The 27,865-nt window shown below is 44.4% G+C and overlaps 1 protein-coding gene and 1 pseudogene across 2 annotated transcripts in view; both read left to right on the forward strand.

The window, feature by feature from the left end:
• The first annotated feature begins 356 nt into the window (after nucleotides 1-356).
• Nucleotides 357-27,865, forward strand: part of UBXN7 (UBX domain protein 7) — an 80,153-nt gene continuing 52,644 nt past the window's right edge. The window contains exon 1 of the mRNA XM_081085361.1: nucleotides 357-487. Coding sequence (XP_080941487.1) covers nucleotides 415-487 — 73 coding nt within the window. The 5' untranslated portion in view covers nucleotides 357-414. The remainder of the gene's footprint in view (nucleotides 488-27,865) is intronic.
• Nucleotides 16,488-17,134, forward strand: LOC308514994 (putative high mobility group protein B1-like 1; annotated as a pseudogene). Its single transcript has one exon. The product of its transcript is annotated as a putative high mobility group protein B1-like 1 (transcript).

Below are 27,865 nucleotides of genomic sequence, written 5' to 3' on the forward strand. Positions count from 1 at the left end.
AGAAGAAAAAGAATGTCTTGGGCAGTTGGGTCTGCCAATAAGGCTTGTGAAACTGAAACGCGAAAAGCCTACTACCTGCCAAGCCCGAACATTCCTTCGGAAACCAGAAACAATACTGCGTCTACTCTAGGAGAACGGCCTGGGAGCTTGGAGAGCAAGGCACCAGAGGCTGCAGAGGAGATCGCGGCCGCAGGCAGCAACGGAACAGCGAACCCGCGGAGCAGACCACTCTTGTACGCGCCTGCGAGCGCGCCTGCGCAGACCGCGCGGGGCGGGGGGGGGGGGCGGGGGGGCGGGGCGCGGGAGGCGGAGCGCGGTGGCGGCCTCTGAGCCTGCGCAGACCGGACGGCGAGGTGGGGGAGGGCGGCCCGTGTGTCTGTGTTGTTGTTCCGCGGCAGCGGCGGCGGCGGTAAGATGGCTGCCCACGGGGGCTCCGCGGCGTCCTCGGCGCTGAAGGGGTTAATTCAGCAGTTCACCGCCATCACCGGTAAGAGACGCGGTTACCGGAAGGTGGAGAGTGGGGTCTGGAGCGGGCGGCAGGTCTGCCCCGGGCTTCCCCGTACCTCCCTGCAGTCCTCCCTCGGGCTTTCCCCACCGCTCCCGTCCTCTCTCCTGAGGAAGAGGCGACGACGGCGTTGGGTCTCCGGGTCCAGGCGGCAGACGGCCTCCCCCTCCCCCCACGCACCCCACACCCTGGTTCTCGGTCTCCTCGTAGTGTGGAGGGAGGCTCCCCAGCCCCCTGTCAGCCCAGACCCGGAGAAGGGGCCGAGCCCACTCGCCCCCGCCGGCCCAGGGACCTGGGGGCGGTAGAGGTGGGGGGCCGCGCCCGGGCCACCGCCCTCCTCCTTCTTCATCCTCCTCTCTCTGCCGTGCATCCATGGGGTGCAGTGCATCCCCTTACCTCTTGCCTTCCTGCCTCGGCCAGGTCATTCTCCCCCCGTCCCTGGCCTGCCCTGCCCTTCTCGGGGCCCCTCGGAACCATCGCTCGTGGCCCTGGAGTGTTTGGGGCCTCCCGTCTTAACGGCGACGCCGGTGGTGTCGGCGGCGCCTTCCCCGATCCCGCGGGATAGGCCGCCCGAGAGGGAGGGGGGCTGAGGAGTGCCTTCAAGACTGAGGTTTTCAGAGAAGAATGAGGGGGACCCCCCCCCCAACTTAATAGGGAAGGCCCGGAGGAATCCGGGGTGGCGTTTCCCACCTCCCCATAATGAAACCGAGGCTGAGACCATGGCGCCGGGGCCTCCTGCTGATAAAATAGGGATGGCGGCAGAAACTTCTTCGAGGGAAAATCAGTTTCTGGATGTCAGTCATCCATCCCCCACAGTCTCGGCTTCCCGTTTCCTCTGGGCCCTGGCGAGGGGCACACGCCGAGCCCCTCACCGCCCGGAGGAAAGGCCCTCGGCCATTCTGTGCATTCTCGAGGGCTTGTGTCTCTGATGGTGCTGAACTTTTTTTTGCATGAGTTATTAGAGGGCGGAGCACATGATGAAGTTCTCCGTGGAGTGATTTGAGGGAAGCGTTCCTCGTGCGGCGAGTGTAATTTTGCCGTTCGAGTTGGTCGTTTTGGAAGGAGGTCAGAATATTCGTTCTTCTTCACTTAGGAGATCTGCCCTTTATCTGGTCATTTCTTAGAGGCAGAGAACGGCTCCGCTGTTCCTGTACGGAGTGTTTGAGAGGCGCAAGGCCTGGTTAAATAAGATTTTACGTTGTTTTAAGTCCTGCAGGTTGCATGCAAGTTGCTGTTTTACAATTAAAGCTGGTTTTATTTTGTTGCTCTGCAACAGTAGCTAGGTGTTTGGTGCATTAGCCTGTGGGTAGGAAACATCACGCCAGAGTTGGCAAAGTAAAATTTGTAATTAAACTGGGATGAAGAGTGGGATAACTTTTCTTAATATTTAAAAACTTTTGTGATTAAAGATGTAATGGATTTCCCAATGGTTAAGCAAATCATTGTTATTGAGAAAATTATTGAGTATATAAGTTAATACAAATTGTTGATTGTGTTTATATATAGAAAAACCTTTGTAGTGAATCAGATATTGCAGATTATTAATCTTTTATTCAGGTTTTTTAGAGACGGTTTATTATGCTACCTGTTTAATTTCAGTTTTTATGCCATCCTACCACCCCTTAAGGAACTCAGATTGTTTTAACCTCACATTATTTCTTCTAATGCAACATTTTTGTTAGATATAGACAAAGCCTAGAGTGTGGTGAGATGCAGTGACTCACTTAATTGCTTTAATTCTGTTTCTGTCTGCTATCTACATGACTTATTTCTTGGTCACAAGCTTTTCTTTTTGCTTTTCTTTCTTTCTTTATTTTTTGGTCACAAGCTTTTCTATTTCTGAATCAAGTTGGAGACCTTCAGTAGACTATGGTACAGAAGGCAAAAGGGAAAATACCTTAGATTGTTCTTAATGTATTATGAATTTCTATTAAGTTTTGAGGATTTTTAAACTTTTTTATTTTTTACAAATAGTGATGAACTATTAGAAACATGATTGACTCCATTAGTCTTTTTCATGTATCTTAATAAAATTTGGGGTTCTGACCACATATATTTTTAAATTGTAGTATTTATGGTAAAAGAATATTTGATATTTATTCATTGCTGGATGAATTAAACTGACCTTAAGAGCTTATGCTCTGATTTCAAAAAGATTTTTCTTATCTGGAGGCTCAGCATTCTGGTAAAAGCAATACATTTAAAAAAAGTGAGTCTTACCTTTTCTGTAGCATTTAGAAATAGAATAGAAAGTTGAAAGAGTTTTAAGTCTTATTTCTCACTAAATAGAACATACCGCTCTGTGTGATATGTGAGTATGACGTAATGACTATGATTTAAAAAATTATTAAAAAGATATCACAAGCCCTAACCGGTTTGGCTCAATGGATAGAGTGTCTGCTTGCAGACTGAATGGTCTCAGGTTCGATTCCAGTTAAGGGCATGTACCTTGGTTGCGGGCACATCCCCAGAAGGGAGTGTGCAGGAGGCAGCTGATCGATGTTTCTCTCTCATCAATGTTTCTAACTCTCTATCCTTTTCCCTTCTTCTCTGTAAAAAATCAATAAAATATATTTAAAAAATAAAATAAAAAAAGTCATATCAGTTCCCAAAATATGAGGAAAAAATGTGCTGCTGGGTCTGAAGGTAACACCAAAAGTACTGTTTTAAAAAATTTTTTGAACTGTGGCATTACCCATTAATACCAACTTGGGCTGGCATCCAGCCATACATATACAAAATACACAGGTGTAATCAAAATAATTTTCCCCTCCCCCTCACCTGAGGCTATGTATCTTTAATAATAAAAGCATAATATACTAATTAGACTGGACAGCCGAAAGACCTTCCAGATGAAGCCGGGGCTGCGAGGGCCAAGCCCTTGCACGAATTTCTTGTGTGTGTGTGTGTGTGTGTGTATGACATATATATATGACTTTAGAGAGAGAGGAAGGGAGAGGGGGAGAGAGAGAGAGAGAAACATTGATGTGAGATTGGTTGCCTCCCATATGCACCCCGACCAAGGATCAAACTGGCAATTTGGGTGTGAGCTTTGACCAGGAATTCAACCCAAGACCTTTTGGTGTACGGGGTGATGCTCCAACCAACTAAGCCATACTCGCCAGGGCAATCAGATTAATTCTTGAGATAAGGGATACACAGACACTATAGAATAGGTAAAAATTAATAGGTAATCAGAAGGTAGACAATATGTGAGGGAAGAGGAAATACTCTGAGAAGACGAGTTTGTTACTATAGAATGCTAAAGCTTTGTGCGTAGTAGACATTTATGCACTTAATGAAAGTATAGAACCTCAGTTGTAAAAGAGACCTTAGTTTAATGTTTCTCTAAAGTTGTTGAATGAATATTTGTTACAGAAATTAGGAGCTGGTGTGTGTGGTATTTGGCTTTGTGGCCAATTTCCATTCATAGTCTTTTCTACAATACATTTCTATTGGGTATTAAAATGTGTTCTCTTTCAGGAAAGGTGGTTGCAAATGTTCTAGATGTCAAAAGAAAACTCTTTGGGATTTTAAGAACTATTTCAAAAGGTGATAATGACGTTTGAACAGAAATTTTGTGAGGAACTTTTTTTTTGTTGAGTTGTGAATAGAATCTTACTAATAAATTAAGTATTTAGTGATAGACTGCAGTGTGCCAGGCATTGTTCAGATCCAGCAGATAATGCCATGAGCAGGACAGAATGTTTGTCCTCAAAAAGCTTAAAGATTAACGGAAATACAGACACATACATCAGTATTGTAACACAGCGGGGAAATGGTAAGGTTCACAAAAGCGGGAGATCAAGAAAGGGTTCTCAGAAGAAATAACTTCTTAGCTAAAACCTAGAGGAGAGCGCTGGGCCAGGTAGCTCAGTTGATCAGAGCGTTGTCCCAATACACCAAGGTTGGGGGTTCGATCCCCGGTCAGGGCACATACAGGACTCAACCAATGAATACATGAATAAGTAGAACAACAAATCTCTCTCGCTCTCAAATTAATAAATAAAAATAAAATAAAGCCTAGAGGAGAGATATTCCTAGCAGGAGGGACATGTGCAAAAGCCTGGAGGAGATAGGGCAGGCATATATACAGAAACAAGAAAGCAGAGACAATAGGTTTAGGGAATTGATAATTCCAAATGAGTAGAGCATAGCTAGTGGGAGATGCAATAAATGGAGCTGAATAGATTAATTGGATGCCAGATTAGGAGGGGCTTTAACCCATGTTAAGAAATCTTCCATTTATTCTGAGTGTAGTGGGAATCAATGAAGTTTTTATTTTTTTCTTTATATAGCAACATTTTTATAAAAACTAAGAAATAATATATGTGGGGATTTACTTTATGTAGTGTATACCAAATGTAATGTCCTCTCCCCCACCCCTAGGGACTGGAATCCTTATTTTATAAATCTGATATCTAACCTTCATTTACTAGTTTATAATCCATGAAGTTGTTGTTGTTTTTTTAAATGAGATTAAATGTTCCATTTTTTTTTTAAAAAAATGTTCTTTTTGGTAATCCTAACCTGAGGATATTTTTCCATTGATTTTTAGAGAGAGTGGAAGGGAGGGTAAGAGACAGAGAGAAAAGAAACATGGATGTGAGTGAGAGACATTGATTGGTTGCCTCCTGCATATACCCTGACCAGGACTGGGCATGGAGCCTGCAACCGAGGTACATGCCCCTGACCGAAATCGAATCTGGACTCTTCGGTCCGCAAGCTGATGCTCTATCCACTGAGCCAAACTGGTTAGGGCTAATCCATGAAGTTTTAATTAGGGGAGTGACTTAATCAGATTTGGATATTTTAGAAAGAGCTACTTGCCATAGTGGAGAAGAGGCAGGCATAGAGATCAGAAGACTGCTGCATTAGTGCAGAAAAGACAAACTGGTGTCCTGAAATAAATTAGTGGCAGGAAAGTAGACTCTGAAAGATATGGGAAGAGTCAGAGAAGTCAGAATGAAGTTTAGGATTCTGTTTTGGACATCTAGGTACATAATGCTGCCATTTATGAAGGTGTGGGATAGTAGAAGTTTGGGTAGGGAGAAGATGATTAGTTCACTGTTAGGTTAGTTGCTGCCTGTGGGACTTCAAATTGGAGCTGTTTAATAAGCAAATGAGTATTTGGGTCTGGAAGGAGTAGTGATTGAGGAGTCAGTCATATTGATGGGAATTGAAACTAAAAGTCGATGGCAGCTTGCCAGGGGAGAGAAAATATTAGGCTCCAGAATGCAAAGCTGAAGGAACACTAACATCTGACACAGACTGCAAAGATAAACCAAAGATGGAGAAAAACCAGGATAGTGTGATTGTACTTTCAACATCAGGAGTATGAAAATACCTCAAATATATAGGCACTTTAGGAAACCAGAAATCATCGTATCTAATAAAAGACAAAAGGGTAATTAACCGTATCTACGCTACGCTTCCCATTGGCTAATCAGCGAAATATGCAAATTAACTGCCAACTAAGATGGCGGTTAACCGCCAACAAAGATGGTGGCTAATTTGCATACTTCAGGCAGGGCAGGACAGCGCAAGCCGCCATCCAGGCCCCCATGTGTGGCCTGGGGGCTGGGGCTCAGGCAAAGCAACCGCTGAGCGCCTCGCCTGAGCCCTCGCCCGCCCACCGGAGACACAGGGCCCACTCCCGTGTGCGACCCCGGGGGCAGGCGGGGGCTGGTGCGAAGGCTGGTGCGAAGGCAAGCGGTGTCCATCCCCTCCCCCTCCCCCATGCCTGCCCACCAGAGACAGGGGGCCCACTCCTGGGTGCCCCTTCCTACTCGCAGCAGAGCCCGAGGAGTCTGCTAGCATCCTTCCAGCCTTCCAAAGTGTAATAAAGTGCATTTCTGGTGAAGAGAAACCCAGGCCGGGGGTGCGTGGGCACAGACAGGCGCGGGGCCCTCCAAGGGCTGGTGGCTTCAGGCCCAGGCCGTGTGCCAGGCCACTCGGAGTGCTCGGAACCGGTGCGAGCCAATGCGCCTAAGGCCGGCGGTTCGCGCTCTCCCGGCCAGTGCAGAACTGCAGGTGTGGCCCGCCCCCACGTCCTCCGCGCCCTGGGGTCACGCTCATACTGCCCGGCTACCCGCCTCCAGCCTGGCTCCCGCCTGGGGTCGGTGCCAGCGCCAAGCACAGGCGGAGGGCAGAGGAAGAACCCCAAACCCTTAGCTGGACTGACCTTGGGCCCTGGAGGGAAGGAGGCTGTAGGGGCCAGGAGAGCCTGAGAAGAGGGAAATCCCAGGAGGAGGCACCTGGAAAGTGCAGTGAATTGCAGGAGAGAGTAGAACAGCCACACACAGGCAAACCCTGCCCGCCCCGGGTCAGTGACGTGGGCCCCAAGTGCTGCTGGGCTTTGCCTTGCATCGCGGGGTCACGCTGCCTGTGGGCCGGGCAAGCAAGGGCCACCCGAACCTGTGAAGTTTCGCACAAATGTGGGGAGGCCACGTTTGGGTGGGTTTGTCAGGCCCAGGGAAGGCGCCTTCGCTCTCTGCGCCGAGACGGTGGCCAAGGGGCTCTCCGGAGACATGTGGTGACTGAACCCAAGCCAGGCCGAGTCCTGCTCGCACTGAAAGGCAAGTAACTGGGCACCGCGCCCCAAATGCATGGGGAGCACCAGTGGCCTCCTCTCTCCTGCCCTGGAATGTGGGAGGCCTGGCGGGATTCACAGGTAAAACACAGACACTGATGGGTCCCAGACCCCTTTTCTTTGCACACCCCCCCCTCCCCCCCATCATTCTGTGAGGCTAAGGTTCCTGAGCCCAGATCCAAGGACTGCAAAGGGAACAATTCTCCCGGTGAGAACATGCAGGCAGGCGCCTCCTGCCAAGGCGGCCAAGTTTGACAAACAGCGCCTCCTGGGGTGGGGAAAGCAGAGTGCTGTGGAGCAGCCGTGGCTCCCAGCTACCCCGGGGGCTGGTGGCCACTGCGGCTCCCTGCTGGCCCCAACAGCTAGGCGGTGGCCCCTGCGTGTTCGGTGTACCTAGGCCTCGCTGACCTCGTGACCCCCAGAGCACGAACCCGCCTCCTGGTCCTAATTGCCTCTCCCCCCTCCACACACACACACATGCATCTGCAAAGGCGGGAACAAGGCCCAGGCGCCCTTGCTGGCAAAAGTCATACTCCAAGTGGCCGGCTGTGTGAGGGACAGTGGACACTCACTCGCTCACTCTCTCCCTGGAAAATCCAGGGCGCACCTAGGCTCCTGCAATGTGCGGAATTAGAATTCAAACCGTTTATTGTCTCCTAACTTTTCTCTGGTTTCTTTGGTCACTCACTGTGGCTGCCCCCACTGTTCTGAGTGGACCCTGGGGGCTCCTCAGCCAGACCATAAATCCCCAAATCAAACACTCGCTTTCAGAAAGCCGGGCTTCTCTCAACGCACCCCGCAACCTAAAAGGTTGCCCCTCTGTGAAAAGCTCTGAGGAGCACCGAGCTGGGAAAGGACAGCTGGTGCGTGGCGGGGTCCCTGGGACCCGAAAAGGTGCAGGAAAAAAAGAATTTTTTTTAACACATTTTAATTTCAAGAAGTAAAAACAAAACCAAGAAAGCAAAGTACGCTTTCAGAGCCTGAACATCCACAGGGACCTCAGCGCGATCCCGAGCCACCGCCCGCCCCAGCGCGGGATCCAGGCCTGCCATCTGCGCCTGGGGGAAACGGGGAAGACACCGCGGGATTGGGTGTGCCATCTGCCGCCAGGTGAGCGGCCCTAAGCCAGCAGGTGGTTATCTCCCGAGTGGTCCCAGACTGTAAGAGGGCACAGGTTGGGCTGAGGGCTCCCCCCCCACCAGTGCACAAATTTTTGTGCACAGGGCTTCTAGTCTATATATCCTATCTAATAATAGAGAAACATGGTAATTAACTGTAACTCGCTACCCTTTCCATTGGCTAATCAGTGAGATATGCAAATTAACTGCCAACCAAGATGGCAGCCGGCAGCCAGGCAGCTGAAGCGAACAGGAGGCTTGCTTGCTCCAGTGATAGAGGAAGCCAAGGTTCCCCGCCTGCCGCTGCCGGCCTCTGAGCTTGCACTCTAAGCAACTATGTTGCAATTATAGAAGTTAAACAATGCCCAGAAACCTGCTTTCAGCCATCAGAGCTGGAGCCAGCAGGACCGCAGCAGTGTTACAATTATAGAACCCAAACAAACCCAGATACCTGCTTTCAGCAGCCGAGGTCTCAGAGCTGGAGCCGAGCCTCAGAGCTAAAGCTGGGTCTCAGCTCCAGTGACAGCTGTAGAAGGTAAATAAATCCCAGAATAAAAAAAGAAAAGAAAAAAAGGGAGAGGTTGGGAGCTTCAGTCACCCGCCAGCCTGAAAACGGCCCTCAGCCCCTCACCCAGACTGGCCAGGCACCCCTGTGGGGACGCCCACCCTGAAGGGGGTGTGACCAGCTGCAAACAGCCATCATCCCCTCATCCAGGCTGGCCAGGCACCCAAGCGGGACCCCTACCAATCCGGGACACCCTTCAGGGCAAACCAGCTGGCCCCCATCCGTGCACCAGGCCTCTATCCTATATAGTAAAAGGGTAATATGCAAACTGATCCTAACAGCAGAAAGATTGGGAATGACTGGTCACTATGACACACACTGACCACCAGGGGGCAGACTCTCAATGCAGGAGCTGCCCTCTGGTGGGCAGGTCGCTCTCACATGGGAGGAGCTCTGCTCAGCCACAAGCCAGGCTGATGGCTGCCAGTACAGTGGTGGTGGTGGGAGTCTCTCCTGCCTCCTCAGCAGTGCTAAGGATGTCCGACTGCAGTTTAGGCCTGCTCCCTGCTGGCAAGTTGACATCCCCCGAGGGCTGCCGGGCTGCCAGAGGGATGTCTGATTGCCATCTTAGGCCCAATCCCCCGGGGAGCAGGCCTAAGCCAGCAGTTGGTCATCCCCTGAGGGGTCCCAGACTGCGAGAGGGCACAGGCCGGGCTGAGGGACCTTGCTTCCCCCCCCCCGAGTGCAGAAATTTTTGTGCACTGGGCCTCTAGTATATATATAAAAGGCTAATATGCTAAGTGTCCGACCATCTGACCAGTCGCAATGATGCGCACTGACCACCAGCGCCAGACGCTCAACGCAGAAGCTGCTGAATTGCAGTGACTTGGCAGCAGTGGTTCTTGGGTGAAGCACCCTGAAACCAGAGAGGAGGGAGCCTGATTCTTTGCGGGGCTGCACAATTCTACCTTTGGCCGTGGGTTATGTTGTTGCTGGGGACTGTTGGCCCCGAATCTGGTTTACTGCACACTTGCGTTTGCATTTCACATCCTATATGACAGCAACTTTGCAGAGTGCCCTCTTGCATTCTGGGACTCCACAGGGGATGTTGGAGAACCGGTATCAGCCCAATCCCCGCAGGCCAGGCCAAGGGACACCACCTGCCAGAGGGACCCCCGCTCACTCTGCAGATGCCAGGGAGAGACTGCGGGAGGTTGGCTCCAGAGTGTGTCTGGCCCATCTCACCTTCTAATTAGTTCCCTTTCAATGTGCATGAATCAGTGCACTGGGTCACTAGTCTGTATATATAAAAGTCTAATATGCCCAGTGTCTGTCCAGGTAATGATATCACTCAGCAACGCTTGGCTTCCTCTCCCTAGCGACTAGCCTCCTTGGAGTTTCTTCAGCACAGGAACACTTGCTTTATAGCCAGGTGGAAGCATTTTACACCGTATCCAAATGTCTGTGAAGTGTTTTCTGTGCCTCATCTCATTTTTTCCTCACAGAAGTCCTGGAGTAGGTAGATAGGAGACTCAGTGGAATCCTATTTTCATTTCATTAGCTGGAAAACGGAGATTTAGAAAGCCTAGAAATTTGACCTGACTGAAAAGAAATAAGAAATGATGGACCTTGATAATGACTTCAGGTTTTCTCACTGCGCAGAATATAGTCAAAAACTGCTACAGTTAAATATTTCACCCTTTGTTCTCCCTGAGTGATCTACAATAATAATCTGCTTCGTGTTTATATTTACTTCTGTGTTGCTGACAATTACATGAAAGAAGTTGGGGTGCTTCACTGGGCTGGAAAAAGTTTAGCAGCATCAGAAAGCAGGTCTAATTAAGCAAGTTTATTCTGTATAAAAGGCTAAGTTGACTCATGCATGCACAATACATATAAAGCTCTCGCTGGCACCAGTCTCAAGTGTGTGTTCTGTCTTGTCATTCGTGACTTTGGTTGACACTTCTATTATAGAGAAAGGGCGAATAGTGATATTGAAATATTTCTTCTAATTAATTTCTTTTCAATGTGCACATATTTGTGCACTGGGCCACTAGTAGAATGTAAGTATATTCCGTATTTTTTTTGGTTCGAGCTGGATGATATTCTTAGAAACCATTCTGAGTTTCAACCCATTTCTGAGTTAATCAAATGAGACATTAAAGACCCATAAAAGAACTGACTTTTTAAAAAAAAAAAAAAAAAAAAAAAAAAAAGCCCTAACCGGTTTGGCTCAGTGGATAGAGCGTCGGCCTGCGGACTGAAGGATCCCAGGTTCGGTTCCGGTCAAGGGCATGTGCCTTGGTTGTGGGCACATCCCCACTGGGGGGTGTGCAGGAGGCAGCTGATTGGTGTTTCTCTCGCATCGATGTTTCTAACTCTCTATCCCTCTCCCTTTCTCTCTGTAAAAAATCAATAAAAAATATTTAAAAAAAAAAAAAAAAAAAAAAGAACTGACTTAACGTCAGTGCTTCTCAAATTTATTTGTAGAAAAGGACTTAAAAAAAATTTTCAATCTTCATGGACCAAAACTTTTGTAAAAAATACTAAAAAAATAATTGCTTGAACATGAAATAAAGATAAGCAACGTATTTCTTATTAGATGTGGACATTTTAGTTTTTTGTTTTTTTTTCAGGGATGAAATAAAATATATTATTTGTACTTAAAAAAAAAAAAAAGATAGGCAACATATAAGCCCACTATTTTAAAATTAAGAAAAAGTTTGCATACAATAAAATCTACCCTTTTTAGTGTATAGTTATGAGTTTTGATAAGCACATACAATCATGTAACTGTAAGATATACAATAGCTCTAGTATCATTCTCAAAAAATTCCTCCTGCCCCTTTGTAGTTAACCCCACACCCCACCTGTAGCCTAATCTTTTTGTCTATTGTTTTTCTTTTCCAGAATGTGACATAAATGTAAACACAATATTTAACCTTTTGAGTCTGGCTTCTTTCACTTAGCATACTACATTTGAAATTCATTCATGTTGTTGTGTATGAATAGTTCCTTTTTATTGATGAGTAGTATACCGTTGTATGGATATACTACCATTTGTTTATCCTTTCATTAAATGATTGACTAATTGTGTTGTTTCCAGTTTGGGGGTTATAAAGCTGCTAAAAACATTAGTGTTTAAGTGTTTGAATATAAGTTTTATTTCCCTTTGGATATATACAGAGGAATGGGCTTATTGGATCATACATAACTAAGAAATTGCCAAATAGGTACATAACTAAGAAATTGCCAAACAGTTCTCCAAAGTCATAATTACCATTTTACATTCCCATCAGCAATGTATGAGAGTTCCAGTTGCCCATTTGGTACTTTTAATTTTTTGTAGCTGTTTTAATAGGTGCCTAATGGTATGACATTGAGCTGTGTGTTTTTGGTTTTTCTTAAAATGTTTTTTTATTGATTTTACTGAGAGAGGAAAGGAGAGGGAGAGAGAAACATTGATGTAAGAAAGGAACATTAATTGGCTGCCTCCTGCATGCCCCCCACTGTGGATCGAGCCTGCAACTGGGAGTTCCCTCATGGGGGAAGCAACCAGTGACCTTTTGGTGCATGGGACAACGTTTCTCAACCAACTGAGCTACACCGGCCAGGGCGGCATTGTGGTTTTAATTTGCATTTCCCTAGTGATTAATAATATGGGTCATTTTTTCATCTGATAATTTGCCATCCATAAATCTTTCAAGACCCAACTATTTATTTATTTTAATCCTCACCTGAGGATATTTGATATTTTTCCATTGATTTTCAGAGAGTGGAAGAGAGAGGGAAAGACACGAGAGAAACATTCATGTGAAACACATTGATCGGTTGCCTCCTGCACGCAACCCGGGGAGGAGCCTGCAACCAAGGTATGTGCCCTTGATTAAAATCAAACCTGGGACCCTTCAGTCCACAGGCTGATGCTCTATCCACTGAGTCAAACCAACTAGGGCTCAAGCCCCAACTTTTTAATTATTAGATTCAACAGACATAAAATTACTCCGTTGCTGTAAAAGTTTTTAAATTCTTACACTGGAATTTCTATTTTTATTTTTTCATGGGCTAGTGATGGGTAGCTGTTCCGCACTGGTGTAGGTAATGGTGGAACAGGGACTAGAACTCTGCTTTCTTTACTCCCAGGCCCATCCATTTTCCTCCATGTTACCACTTTCCCTCTCTATAGGCTCCTTTTGTTGACCCAAATAAAATTTGCTTTGTTTAATTATTTTATTCCCCTTACCTTAATATCTCATTCCTCTTGTACTTAATAAATTTAGTTTTCTTCATATAAGGTTTTTTTTTTTTTAATGTTTTGGTTAATAACTCCAAGATGGGAGACTGATGAGGAAGTTAAATGTTCACCTTATTTCTTACAACTATCACCCACTCCCATTTCCTTGATGGGAAGTCTAGCTTACTGTGTTATCAATTCTGGGGGAAATGTAGGAACACACAAAAAGTAACCTCTTTGTGTCTCTATCATTTCTGTGGTCTATCCCTCTGGGTCAAGAGGGGGTCTGTAGAGGAATTTCCTTCCTTCCTTTCGTTTTTTCCTTCCTTTTCAACTCTGTGATTGCTGTACCTTGGTTCCTTGATAGTAGTGAAGAGACTGTTCTTTGGGCCCTGAAAGTAGAGTAGAGACTAGACATAAGGTACTACTAAGTCTTGATTCTTCCAGCTGTGGTAGAGACAGGGACTGCATTATAGGTTTGGGGCTATTTCCTGTATCATCATTAATGGAGAGAGAGTGTGAACTAAGATACAGCAGGGAGGAAATAGCCACTGATAAATTGTGTGCCACAAGCTGAGTTAAATAATGTTATTTTGGTGCCATTAGCAAACTTAAAAGAGATGGAAGGAAAAAAGATAAGGGATAAATAAAAAGGGTACATGTGTTGAGAAACAGTAAAGTGGGATTCCTGCCATGGGTTATGGATTGTGTCCCTCCTCCCCCCAAATTCATATTTTGAAATCCTAACACCTAATGTGATGGTATTAGGTGGCGGAGGCTTTTGGGAGGTGATTAGGTCATGAGGATAGAGCCCTCATGAATGGGATTAGTGTCCTTAGAAAAGAAAACCCAGAGAGTTCTTTTGTTCCTGCCAGTGTGAGGACACAGTGAGAAGATAGCTGTCTATGAAGGAGGATGTGGGCCTGTACCACACACCAAATCTGCTGGAGCCTTTATTTTGGACTGCCCAGCTTCCAGAACTGTGAAAAAGAAATGTTTTCTGTTTAAACCACCCAGTCTGTAGTATTTTTTAAAAAATACGTTTTTTTATTGATTTCAGAGAGGAAGGGAGAGGGAGAGAGTGAAAGAAACATCAGTGAGAGAGAATCATTCATCAGCTGCCCCCTGCACGCCCCCTACTGGGGATCAAACCTGCAACCTGAGCATGTGCCCCAACCAGGAATCAAACCGTGACCTCCTAGTTTATGACTTGATGCCTAACTACTGAGCCATACTGGCCAGGCTATAGTATTTTTATTATAGCAGTCTGAACAAACTAAGAACACTGGATTAGATTAAGCTATTCTGCTGCTACCTATAATATTGGAACCTCAAAAAAAGCCTATTTAATCAAGTTTCCAGATAATTTAAATCTGCAAACTTAGTCCCTCCTTTAAAAAATATTTTTTATTCTGAATATAATAAGATAGTTCAATTTTTTTCAGCTGACCCATCAAAAATTGCTATTAACACTTAACATATAGGTAAAACTTGTAACTATCATTGTTCCTTTCCCCTATGTCCGTGGCCGGCAAACCGCGGCTCGCGAGCCACATGTGGCTCTTTGGCCTCTTGAATGTGGCTCTTCCACAAAATACCGGCTCTTCCACAAAATACCGACTTCTGTGCATGGGCCACGGAGTTTCAATTGCACTGTACGTGCACACCCGCACGTGGTATTTTGTGGAAGAGCCACACTCAAGGGGCCAAAGAGCCACATGTGGCTCGCGAGCCGCTGTTTGCAGACCATGGGGTTAGGGCAACTGTTTGTTGCATAGGACTATTCCATCCATTGCAGAAGATTTAGCACTTGTATTAGTTTCCTGTGGCAGCTGTAACAAATTACCATAAACTGCATGGCTTAACACAGCCATGGGCAAACTACAGCCCGCGGGCCGGATCCCGCCCGTCTGAAATGAATAAAACTAAAAAAAAATAGAGACCGTACCCTTTTATGTAATGATGTTTACTTTGAATTTATATTAGTTCACACAAACACTCCATCCATGCTTTTGTTCCGGCCCTCCAGTCCAGTTTAAGAACCCATTGTGGCCCTCGAGTCAAAAAGTTTGCCCACCCCTGACTTAACACATTTATTTTCACAGTTTTGGAGGCCAGAAGTCTATAATGAAGGCATGTGGAGTCTTTGGGGGAAGATGGACATTTTTGAACCTACTACATCACCATTAGCTTCTCTCCACTATATGCCAGTAATGTCCCTCACCCCCAATTCATGAAACACCAAAAGTGGTCTTTCACATTACTACATGTCTCTACTACTTCTGGACCTTAAGAACTGCTGGTACTTTTAATTATCTTTCAGTTATCTTCTGTTTCTAAAATGATACGCTAAGTCAGCGGTTCTCAACCTGTGGGTCGCGACCCTTTTGGCGGTGGAATGACCCTTTCACAGGGGTCACCTAAGACCATCCTGCATATCAGATATTTACATTACGATTCATAACAGCAAAATTACAGTTATGAAGTAGCAACGAAAATAATTTTATGGTTGGGGTCACAACATGAGGAACTGTATTTAAAGGGCCAGAAGGTTGAGAACCACTGCACTAAGTGATGCAACAAGTGATACACTAAGAATGACTGATTATGGCACAGATAATTTGCCTTTATTTAATAAAATAAATGGTGTACTATAGATAGGATGGGAACCTGGGCCTCTAGTATTGACACTATCTGCCCGCCAAATCTCACAAATCCTATTTTAATCTATAGTTCAATAGACCTATGAACCTTGAAAATTTTGAAATACTTAATGTACTTTTAAGTTTTCTGCTTTCGTATATTACCTCTTTTTTTTATAATTGTTCCACTTATTTATGCATTATTGGTTGAATTTTTTAAAAAAATATATTTTATTGATTTTTTCATAGAGAGGAAGGGAGAGGGACAGAGAGCTAGAAACATCAATGAGAGAGAAACATCGATCAGCTGCCTCCTGCACACCCCCCACTGGGGTCATGCCCGCAACCAAGGTACATGCCCTTGACCAGAATTGAATCTGGGACCCTTCAGTCTGCAGGCCGACGCTCTATCCACTGAGCCAAACCAGCTACGGCGAATTTTTTTTTTTTAATCCTCACTCAAGGATATGTTTTTTTATTGATTGTTAGAGAAAGAGGAAGGGAGACGAGAGAGAGAAACATTGATCGGTTGCCTGCTCTCCACGCCCTGACTGGGGATCAAACCCGCAATAACACTCCTACCAACTGAGCTGCCTGGCCAGGGCTGTATATCAGCTCTTGATGCTTCTCAGTTGTACTAGAATGCTGTTTAGTTGCCACAAATTTTGGAGCAGATCCCTTTCATATATCATTTTATATTTTATCCATAACATTCACTTTTTTCTAGAGTAATATTCTTTTTGCTTTTTTTAAATTGCATCCCTACTTTTTAAAAAACGTATGTTTAGCTTTTGGCCCCTACTCTCACAGCCATTGCAGTACATTGAGCTCCATGGAGACAGCACTGGCGTAAGTGCGAGTTGGACGAGCACTGAGGAAAAATAATTAATCATGGGCAAAGGAGATCCTAAGACACGAGAGGCAGAATGTCATCATATGCTTTCTTTGTGCAAACTTTCTGGATGGAGCACAAAGATGAAGCACCCAGATGCTTCAGTCAACTTCTCAGAGTTTTCTAAGTTCTTAGAGAGCTTGAAGACTATGTCTGCTAAAGAGAAAGGAAAATTTGAAGACATGGCAAAGACGGCCCATTATGAAAGAGTAATGAAAACTTACATCCCTCCTAAAGGGGAAACAAAAAAGAAGTTCAAGGATCCCAATGCACTCGAGGCCTTCGGCCTTTTTCTTGTTTTGTTCTGAGTATACCCCAAAATCAAAGGAGAGCATCCTGGCCTATCCATTGGTGATGCTGCAAAAAAGCTGGGAGAGATGTGGAATAACATTGCTCTGCTGCAGGTGACAGGCTTGGTGAAAGGAAGGCTGCTAAGCTGAAGGAGAAATACAAGCTAAAGGAAAGCCTTATGTGGCAAATATGGAGTCATCACGGCTGAAAAAAGCAAAAAAAAAAAAAAAAAAAAAAAGGAAGAGGAAGAAAATGAGGAAGATGATAATGATGAATGTTAGTTCTAGTGCAGTTTTTTCTTGTCTATAAAGCATTTAATCCCTTTGTACACAACTCCTTTTTTAAAGAAAATGTAAGGCGTGTAAGGTTTGTTTTTAAACTTTTTTTTTTTTATAGTTAACACACTACCAAATGTGTCTTTGGATACCTGTCCTGGTGGTATTTTCAGTAGCCACTAATCTTGCCTGGTGCAGTATGCAGAACAAATTAGTTATATATGGGGATGGTAGTTTTTCATCTTCAGCTTTCTGATGCAGCTTATATGGAATAATTGTTCTGTTAATACCACTGTGTAATTGCAAAAAAAAGTTTGCAGCTATTTGACATTATGAATGCTTTTAAGTAAATACAGTTGTTTTTTTAATGAAAAAGAGTATTTAATGTGAGTGAAACACATGTTCATAGCATCAGATGAATGAGGGAAAGAAAACTGATGGCCTGGAGGGCAAGATAGTTCAGTTGGTTAGAGCAGTATCGCAATATGCCAAGGTTGCAGGTTCAATCCCAGGTCAGGGCACATACAGGAGTCAACCAATGAATGCATGAATAACTGGAACAACAAATCAATGTATGTTTCTCTCTAAAATCAATTTAAAAAAAAGAAAACTGAAACGTCTTACTCTGTCTGTTTATTATCTGACAGTGTGGATCTCCATAAGCTATACAAAAATACTTCCAGTGTTTTTCATTTGTCATTGATATATCTTGAGTACCATATAATTTGGGGCAGTCTTTTATTTTTTTTATTAATAGTCAACTATTTGCCAGCGAGGAGTTGGACCAAGTTATTTTAATGTGAATTTTCTTAATCTCCTTCATGAAGTTGGTAACATCCCCATTTTATAACTGAGGAAACAGGGCTAAATAAATTAGTAATTATCTCAAAACAACATAATTAGTGAATGACAGAACTAGGATTCAAACTCAGGTTTATCTGAGTACTATCCAGGCTCATAATGTTTATACTATCTATAACTCCCTAGCCAGAGAACGGAAGAAAATATGAAGAATGTTTTCTCTTCATTACTGGATATAGGACTGGCCAGAGGGAGAATTTTGATACCTTCATTCCAGTTGTTTGGTATCTTTTCCCCAGGACACCTTGTGTCTTTTTGATGCTCTAAGTATATCCTTCCTTGTTCGTCCCCCCAGGTCCCCACAAGTGCCCTGACCAGGCCAGGTATCAAACCTGCAACCCAGGTACCTGCTCTTGACTGGGAATTGAAACCGAGACCCTTCCCTTTGGTGCTCAGAGCCAGGGCTCTAACCACTTATGGCCAGGGCGTAAGTTTATAGTTTTAAAAAGGATGTCTGCTTACCCAAATTAATCTCTTTAATCAGGGTTGGGAGATGCCCATATAAGGCCTGAGAAATCACTTGGTCTGGCCCTGCTATGTCATTAGGGATGAATTAATTAAATGTTGGACCAAATATAGCAGGCTAATTTTAAGTTGATAATAAATTTTTTTTTTTATTGATTTCAGAGAGGAAGGGAGAGGGAGAGAGTGATAGAAACATTAATGATGAGAGAGAATCATTGATTGGCTGCCTCCTGCACTCCCCACACTGGGGATCGAGCCTGCAACCCAGACATGTGCCCTGACCGGGAATTGAACCGTGACTTCCTGGTTCATAGGTTGATACTCTACCACGGAGCCATGCTGGCCAGGCTAAGCTGATAATTATTTATGGCCTTCGAATGATGTTATAAATATCCAAATGGCCCTTGGCAGAAAAAAGGTTCTCCACTCCTGTCTTAAATGGTAGCATTTTAGGCAGCATAATAAAGTGAAAAAAATTTAGGCAGTTAAGAAAAGACTTGGGATAGGCAGACCATATTGTTGATAGGCTAGATTCCCTGAGGATTGACTTAACAAGTTTTTGATTTTTCATAGCATCTTTTATTTCACAACTCACAAATTCTCTTGATGGTTCCCATTTAGTGGCATTGGAGTTATGATAGTTGGAGGGTAGTGGACAGCAACTATTTGTATGCTGTGGTCATTTTTAAGTTGAATTTCCGTATGAACAAATAAATTTACAAAGGAGCAAAAGCTGCCAGCATTGGTTGCTATTGTGGTAGAAGAGAATTTCAATGTCCATCAGCATGTTCTTTGTGCTTTTTGTGGTGCTTTAGTACAATGTGAGTACACAAGGACAAGAGACAAAATGGTATGAACTCAGCTAGTAAATTCTATGAAAAAAAGAGAGAGATCAACACATGCCTTCAGAAGCTAGCTTTAGGGTTCATTATGAGGCAAATGTAACAGTTCATGATCTCTGTGTGAGAACAAGCTTCCAGAGCAGTCTACCTATAGCAACATTTTAACTGTGAGAAGCTGCTGTGTAGATAAGTAAATGAAAATGGTGGAGTACAATAGACACTGAACTTTTAGATTAGCATTTAAGAAGTATAATAATACAGCACAGTATAACTGGACATGGTGTAAAAATATTAGGGAAGCATTGAAAATCTCAGGTTTTCTGACAAATGGAAGCGCATGAATCTTGAAATTGTTCACCGAATTTGTGCTGCTTTTGTCCCAATGGTTTGTACTTAATTATCTAACATAAAGTTGGTTATTGGGCTATGTGAACTTCTCCTTCCCTTTGTTGACCTTAAAAATAAAAGTTATTTTACCAGCATAAATGAATTTATTTGGGAACAGCAGATACTTGCAATTTGGGACAAGCATGCTATAGCAGAAGCCACAGGCAAGTGCAACAAACAGGAAAGTTATTTTATGGAGAAAAAGGAAAAATTTGAGAGGGGTTGTTTTGAAAGTCTGTTGGAGAAAAGCAATAAATAATTCAGGAAGATGACAGTTCAAGGACATGAAGATTTTTTGTTGGCAGAGTTGCTGTGGTAATCAATTTTTAAAAAAATGTATCTTTATTGTTGAAAGTATTACAAATGTGCCCCTTTCCCCCACACCCTATAGACGCTCCTCCACCCCGCACCTCCCTCCAAGGGCCTACCACACTATTGTCTGTGTCCATGGATTATGCATATATGCATGTAGTTCTTTGGTTAATCTCTTCCCACTGCCCCACCCCGGTAATCGATTTCTTATAGGAGATGCAATGTGCAATGTACATGTTTTCCTGTTGGGGCCTATAATCTATTTTTCCTGTTAAAGATTTCTTTTTGTTGTTATTATTTGTTTGTTTTTGTTAATCTTCACCCAAGGATATTTTTCCATAGATTTTTCAGTGAGAGTGAAAGGGAGGGGGGAGAGACACAGAGAGAGAGAGAGAGAGAAATATCAATGTGAGAGAGACACATCAATTGGTTGCCTCCTGCATGTGCCATGTGCCCTGACTGGCACTGGGGATGGAGCCTGCAACCGAGGTACATGCCTTTGACCTGAATTGAACCCAGGACCCTTCAGCCCATAGGCCGATGCTCTATCCACTGAGCCAAACCGACTAGGGCTCTTTTTTAAAAGAAAAGTTTTTACTGATTTTAGAGAGAGGGAGAGAGAGAGAGAGAGAAACATCCATCTGCTGCCTCCTGCATGCCGCCCCCACTGGGGAGCAAACCAATAATCTGGTCATATGCCACGGCTGGAATCCAACCAGTGACCTCTTGGTGCATGGGACAACACTAAACCAACTGAGTCACTCTGAGCAGGGCTGTTGAAGATTTCTTTTGTTGGAGTCTGTAATAGACAATTCTTCCTGTAATTGACATAGAGTGGTATGTGTGAGAGTTCCCCCTTCTGGCCTCCCAATTCCACTTTAGTGCGGTTTTCTTTATTAATTTTTATGCCCTTAAAAAGTTGCATTTGTTTTGGGGATTTCATTTCTGTAAAGTGTGTTTTCTGATGTTGAGAATGTAAATTTGTACATATTAGAATTTGAGAACGTTTGGTTTAGCTTGATTGAGAACTTAAAAGATAACTAGCATGAGGCCCTAGCCGGTTTGGCTCAGTGGATAGATTGTCAGCCTGTGGACTGAAGTGTCCCGGGTTCGATTCCGGTTGCAGGCTCCTGGCCCTGGTTGGGGTGCATGCAGGAGGCAACCAATTGATGTGTCTCTCTTACATCTATGTTACTCTCTGTCTCTCCTCCCTTCCACTCTCTAAAAATCAATGGAGTCCAGCCTGGTGTGGCTCAAGGGTTAAACATCGACCCAGGAACCAAGAGATCACTGGTTTGATTCCTGGTCAGGGCACATGCCCAGGTTGTGGGCTCGATCTCCAGTAGGGGGCATGCAGGAGGCAGCCGATCAATGATTCTCTCTCACATTGATGTTTCTCTCCCTCTCCTTTCCTCTCGGAAATCAGTACAATTATATTTTAAAAAATGAAATAAAAATCAATGGAAAATAACAAGTGAGGATTAAAAAAAAAAGAGCCCTAGCCAGTTTGGCTCAGTGGATAAAGCATTGGCCTGCAGACTGAAGGGTTCCTGGTTTGATTCTGGTCAAGAGCACATGCCAGTGTTGCGGCTCAATCCCTGGTAGGGGGCATGCAGGAGGCAGCGGATCAGTGATTCTCTCTCATCATTGATGTATCTATCTCTCTCTCCTTCTCCCTTCCTCTCTGAAATCAACTATAAAAAATAACTAGCCTGAGAAAAGTGAGAACTGGGCCAATTGAGTGAGGTTTTTTGTGTTTGTTTTTTTAAAAAATATATTTCTTTATTGATTTCAGAGAGGAAGGGAAAAGGAGAGAGAGATAGAAACATCAATGATGAGAAAGAATCATTGATTGGCTGCCTCCTGCACGGCCCCCACTGGGGATCAAGCCTGCAACCCAGACATGTGCTCTTGGCCGGAATCGAACCTGGGACCCTTCAGTCCACAGGCTGACGCTGTATCCACTGAGCCAAGCCAGCCAGGGCGTGTTGTTGTTGTTTTTTTAATTGATTTTTAGAGAGAGAGGAAGTGGGGGCGGGGGGAGAGAGAAACATTGATGTGAAACACAGATTGGCTGTCTCCTGCATGACCACAATTGGGGATCGAGCTGCCAGGCATGTGCCCTGACCCGGAATTGAACTGGCAACCTTTCCATGCACTGGACGAAGCCTAGTAAACTGAGCCACACTGGCCAGGGACCATGTTTTTAAAGTTTGCAAGATAGAAAAGGTAGTAGAGACAACAATAGAGATCAAGACCATATGGAAAAGGGTGTATCTGTTCCTGTACCTATTTTAGGGTGAAGAGGGAGGAGGAAGGTCTAATACTTAACAGAAAGGTGGGTATTTGGTGTGGTGTCAAGAAAAAGGAGGCAACTGATATCACTATCCACATCATGCAAAGACATGGCATTGTCAAGTACCACCAAGGGATCTCCCTAGATTGCATAGATCTGTGTAGCTGGAGGGAATGGGATAGAGGTGAGATGAAAGCATAGGGATATGAAATGGGAGCAGTAAATAATGACCAAATCTTGTATGTAGCTCAAGAGAGATGAAAACTTTTCCAGCCAGCAATGCAGAACTATTGAACAGAGGAGACAATTAAGTTTACATTATTTTCCAGTGTAGAAGGTACATCAAAGTGAATACAGCCAAGAGTGGAGAGATGACATAGTTCTTGTAAGAGATGTTGAAAGCTTGAACCAATGGGCATAGAAAGGACAGAATGGATAGGATTAGATGGAAACTGTAGGATTTGTTGTTTGATGGGATGTTTGCAGTTGAAGGAGAAAAAAAAGTTGAAGAAAGTTTCTCATATTTAGCAATATATGTAGCTCCTTTAAAGGGACAAAAACATTCCTGGTCCTTAAGTAACCATATACTTGAATGGTGGCCAGGGGTGAACCTGAGGAGGTGCAGTGAAGGATTAAAGAAGACGGATTGAAGAAGACAGACAAGAGAATACAGTTGGGACCAGGTGGATCACTGCTTGAATCAGGAAACAGTGACCCAGCCTGTAAGCCAAAGCTTTATTTTATAGTCAGATCACACAAAGCAAAACAAGGGGAGTGGTCAACATGTTTACAATGTTCTTGCGGGATTCAAATCTATTTCATTACTCAAGCCGTGTTTTGGCATCACTTGCTGCACCTCCCACAGCCCATTAGCTACCTACGAATAAGGGAAGACTATAAGGTCAAGCTTAATTGTGCTAGGAGGGCCCTGCCCTCCAAGCTGGGACTTATATGTGGCTCTGCCACAGGTTAGTCCGAGGCTTGACCCTATAGCAGCTCTCTACGTATACCCATATCTAAGGCAAATCCCAAATAAAAGGCAATTCTATATTTGTCCAGTTCCCCAAGAAAATTTTTTTGGCCAACACAAATGTCATTTTCTAGAGATTTAAGTGAAATGGTCAGATGCTTTATTTGTAATATGTCCTATTTTGTTTTGTTAATCATCACATGAGGATTTTTTTCCCCATTGCTTTTCAGAGAGAGTGGAAGGGAAGGAGGGAGAAGAGAGGGAGAGGGAGAGGAAGAGGGAGAGAGAGAGAGAGAGAGAGAGACAGACAGACAGACAGACACATTGATGTGAGAGAGACACATTGACTAGTTGCCCTGACTGCCAAACTGCCTGACTGGGGGTGGGGAGTGAACCTGTAACCCAGGTATGTGCCCTTGATTGAGAATTGAACATGAGACCCTCAGTGCTGGGGGGGGAGTTGGGGGGGCAATGCTCTAACCATTGAGCCATGGCTATACTATCTTTATTTAACATCCTGTCTAATAATAGACAAACATGGTAATTGACTGTACCTTTGCTATGCCTCCTATTGGCTAATCAGCATGATATGCAAATTAACCGCCAACAAAGATGGTGGCTAATTTGCGTACTGTGGGCAGGGCAGGTCAGCACCATCCCGTCTGCCCCGCCACCATCCGGGCCTACTATCTGCGACCCGGGGCGGCGGGCGTCCTGTGTGTGACCCAACCCAAGGTGGCGGGGCGGGACAGCATGGCTCTTCTGTCACCCCAGCTTCCCCATCACAGCTCCCTTGGGGGTCTAAGCCTTTAGTTGGACACCCCCCGAGGGCTCCCTGGCTGCCAGAAGGATGTCTGACTGCAGCTTAGGCCTGATCCCCCGGGGAGTGGGCCTAAGTCGACAGGTGGACATCCCCCAAGGGGTCCTGGACTGCAAATGGGCACAGGCCGGGCTGAGGGGACCCCCCCCCCCCGCCAAGTGCACAAATTTTTGTGCACCAGACCTCTAGTCCTGTATAATAAAAGGGTAATATGCAAATCGGCTGAACGACTGGTCATTATAATGCACACTGACCACCAGGAGGCAAACGCTCAATGCAGGAGGTGCCTCCAGCTCGCAGGCCCCAATCGCCCAATGGGGAACAGGGAACTGGGAGTGGGTGGCGATGGGGGAGGGTGGGGCTGACTGGTGAGTGGGCAGGAATGGCCAACCTCTCAGTCCTTCCCCCCCCCCCCCCCATGCTGTGATCATCTGATGGCGAATGGGGAACCAGGGGTGGGTGGCAGTGTGGGGCGGAGCCGGCAGCCAGGGAAGATGGCCCTGATCGCAGGCCAGGCTTAGGGACTGTACCCGTGCACGAATTTCATGTGCCAGGCCTCTGGTTAAATCATGATATTGTATATTAATGCTTTTTTTCCACTCATGTTTCATGAAATAATTTTGTTCATTCACATCATAGGAATATGTCTTTGTCAGCTATCAGACAAAGCTATGTCATCTGACAATTTTTTGGAGCATATGATTTTCATTTTACATTGAGATATAGCACTTTTAAAATTTGTACATGGTGCTCTCATTGGAACTTTTATCTTTCCTCCATTTATCCTATGTATTCATTTGTAGTTTGTGATTTCTATGGGGTAACTATAAAAATATGAATATATGCAGACAGTATAAAATTCAAAGGATATATAGAAGAGTTGTTTTAGCTGAAGGCTGGCCCTTCCCTGGTGTAATAACTGGTGAGCTGAGTGCTGTGAGGTAGCTTTAAGTCAGTTTATTAGACACTGATCACATGCAAGCAAACTTGCTAGATGTTGGGAATACCAAGACAAAAAACCAGTCCCCATGTTTAAGAAGCTTTTCTTTTGGAGGAGCCAGAAAGTAAACCAACATTTACTGCTTAGTAGTATATCCATGCATATTAATTATACCAGAGGCCCGGTACCCGTGCACCGGTGGGGTCCCTTGGCCTGGCCTGTGGGGATCGGGCCAAAACCGGTTCTCTGACATCCCCCAAGGGGTCCCGGATTGCAAGAAGGCAGTTCTTGGGTGATGCACCCCAGAATCTGGCTCCCTCCCAAGAACTGCAGCTGCCAAGTCACCACAGCTCAGCATCTTCTGCGTTGAGTATCTGCCCCCTGGTGGTCAGTGCGTGTCATAGCTACCGGTTGGATGGTTGCTTAGGCTTTATATATATAGATTATAGAGAGTGTCAGAGGGATAGGAGTGAGGAGGTAGTGTAGAGAATGCTTAGCACACAAATTGACACAGTAACACTTAGGGAGATTGTTGAGTATGCATGAACGAGATGAAGTAGGAGAGGGGGGATATAAGGAGAAGAAGGATATTCCAAGCATGTAATTTAGCTTACTGAATTGTGTAGGATTTGGAAGAGGAGAGGCAAAGATAGCTGAGACTTGATCACAAAGGTTTTTCCAGATCATAAGGACTTTGTAGATGTCAGAAAATCATTAAAGAATTTAAATTGGGGTATGATACAATCAGACTTGTATTTTGGAACATAACCCCAGCAACCAGGTGGAAGATAGAATGATGATTAGTTAGAAGCCTATTGTGGTAGTTAAGTAAGAAGTATTAAGGGTTTGCTTTAAAGCCTTAGAGATATTTAAAAAAGAAAAGGAAATAAAATCTTAGAGATAGTAGTAGAGAAAACATGAGATATACACTGAGTGGCCAGATTATTATGACCACCTGACGTTTGTAGGTAAATTAGCTATAATTTCGCGCTGAAGTTGCTAGAGGGCCAGACCATTATAAATAGGGCAGCAGGTTGTTGACCACGACAGAAGTGTTTTTTTCTGAAGATATGGGCAAACAACGTGATTTAACAGCCTTTGAACATGGAATATATATATATATATATATATATATTTATTTTATCTACACACACACACACACTGAGTGGCCAGATTATTATGACCACCTGATGTTTGTAGGCAAATTAGCCGTATACTGCATCGTATGGGATATGGAAGCTGAAGGCCTGTTCGAACACCTTTGCTGTGTGCAGTTACCAAGATAAAACGTCTCCAATTCGCACAGGAACATAAGGATTGGACAGTCAAGCAATGGAAAAAAGTCATGTGGTCTGATGAATCATGTTTCCAGTTGCATCATGCAGATGGCAGAGTGAGAATTTGGCGGAAACAGCATGAAAGCATGCACCCCACACGCATGAGTACAACCCTTCAAGCTGGTGGGGGCACTGTTATGGTTTGGGGCATGTTTTCCTGGCATGATTTGGGCCCTTTAATTCGTGTGGAACAACGTCTGAATAGCACAACATACCTAAGTATCGTTGCTGATCAAGTTCATCCTATCATGTTGATGGCGTATCCCAATGGAGATGGCTTCTTCCAACAAGATAGTGCACCATGCCACGGTGCTCATATTGTGCAGGAGTGGTTTCAAGAACATGAGGGAGACTTTACCTTGCTTAGGTGGCCCCCACAATCACCAGATTTCAATCCAGTTGAGCATTTGTGGGACGAAGTTAAAAGAGCCATCAGGCAGCTGGTTCCACTACCATCAAATCTCACAGAACTGGACAGTGCTATTCATCAGGTATGGTGTCAGATTCCTCACATCACCTTTCAACATCTCATGAAGTCAATGCCAAGAAGAATCGCCGCAGTATTGAAGGCAAAAGGTGGCCCAACAAAGTACTGATGGGGTGGTCATAATAATCTGGTCACTCACGTTCAAATATATCCCACGTTCAAAGGCTGTTAAGTCGCATTGTTTACCCATATCTTCAGAAAAAAAATCATTTCTACTGTCGTGGTCAACAACCTGCTTCCCTATTTATAATGGTCTGGCCCTCTAGCAACTTCAGCACGAAATTATAGCTAATTTGCCTACAAACATCAGGTGGTCATAATAATCTGTCCACTCAGATTATTTAAGAGTAGAACCAGCACTTCTCCTTCTGGCAGTAGAGCTAAACTAGAGAGACAGCATGGATAACACTCCTGTTGAGAAAAAAAATCCTGAAAAAAAATGTGTATTTTAAAAAATCTTTCAAAATGTATTATTGATCTGGCAAGAAAGTAAGGAATACACAGAGACTAAAAACTGTAATTGGGAATGCAGATGTTAGCTAGATTTAAAGCAAGCCTTCAACCTGGTGGAATCTGCCCAAACTGATTGGCATTGACTTCTTTTGATAGTGTGTTAGGGCAGAAGAAACAGGAAACAGCTTGTGGCCTTCCTAAGGAGAGGAGTCTGAAAGAAGACCTCTGCTCCTTTATGAGGTTGAGAATGTATTGTTTCAACCTGGGTAGTTGGAGAGTGGCAGGAGATAGCTTCCCTGAGAATTTATACAATGGTCTACACAGGGTCACATTTCCCATGTTCTCTTATAAAATTTCAAGTCAAGAATGTTTTTGAAGTGGTCCCTGTTTGGTAGTGCCTACAGGTGCTTTACAAAATCTATCAAATCATATCCTCTTAGGAGGAATGGAACCTTCAACCCAGGCTTCAAAAATTTACAGGTTAAAATTCCAAAGCACATGAGATCTCAGCAAAAAAAAAAAAAAAAAAGAAAATCACAATATGTACAAAGAACATGGGACAGTACGCAAGAGCCAGCAGAAATAAAACAGTGACCCCTAGAGACTGCAGAAAGTTTATATTTTGTCTTAGTAATTCCAAT

The sequence above is a fragment of the Myotis nattereri genome, assembly GCF_964212035.1.
Source record: "Myotis nattereri genome assembly, chromosome: 3".
Classification (NCBI taxonomy): domain Eukaryota; kingdom Metazoa; phylum Chordata; class Mammalia; order Chiroptera; family Vespertilionidae; genus Myotis; species Myotis nattereri.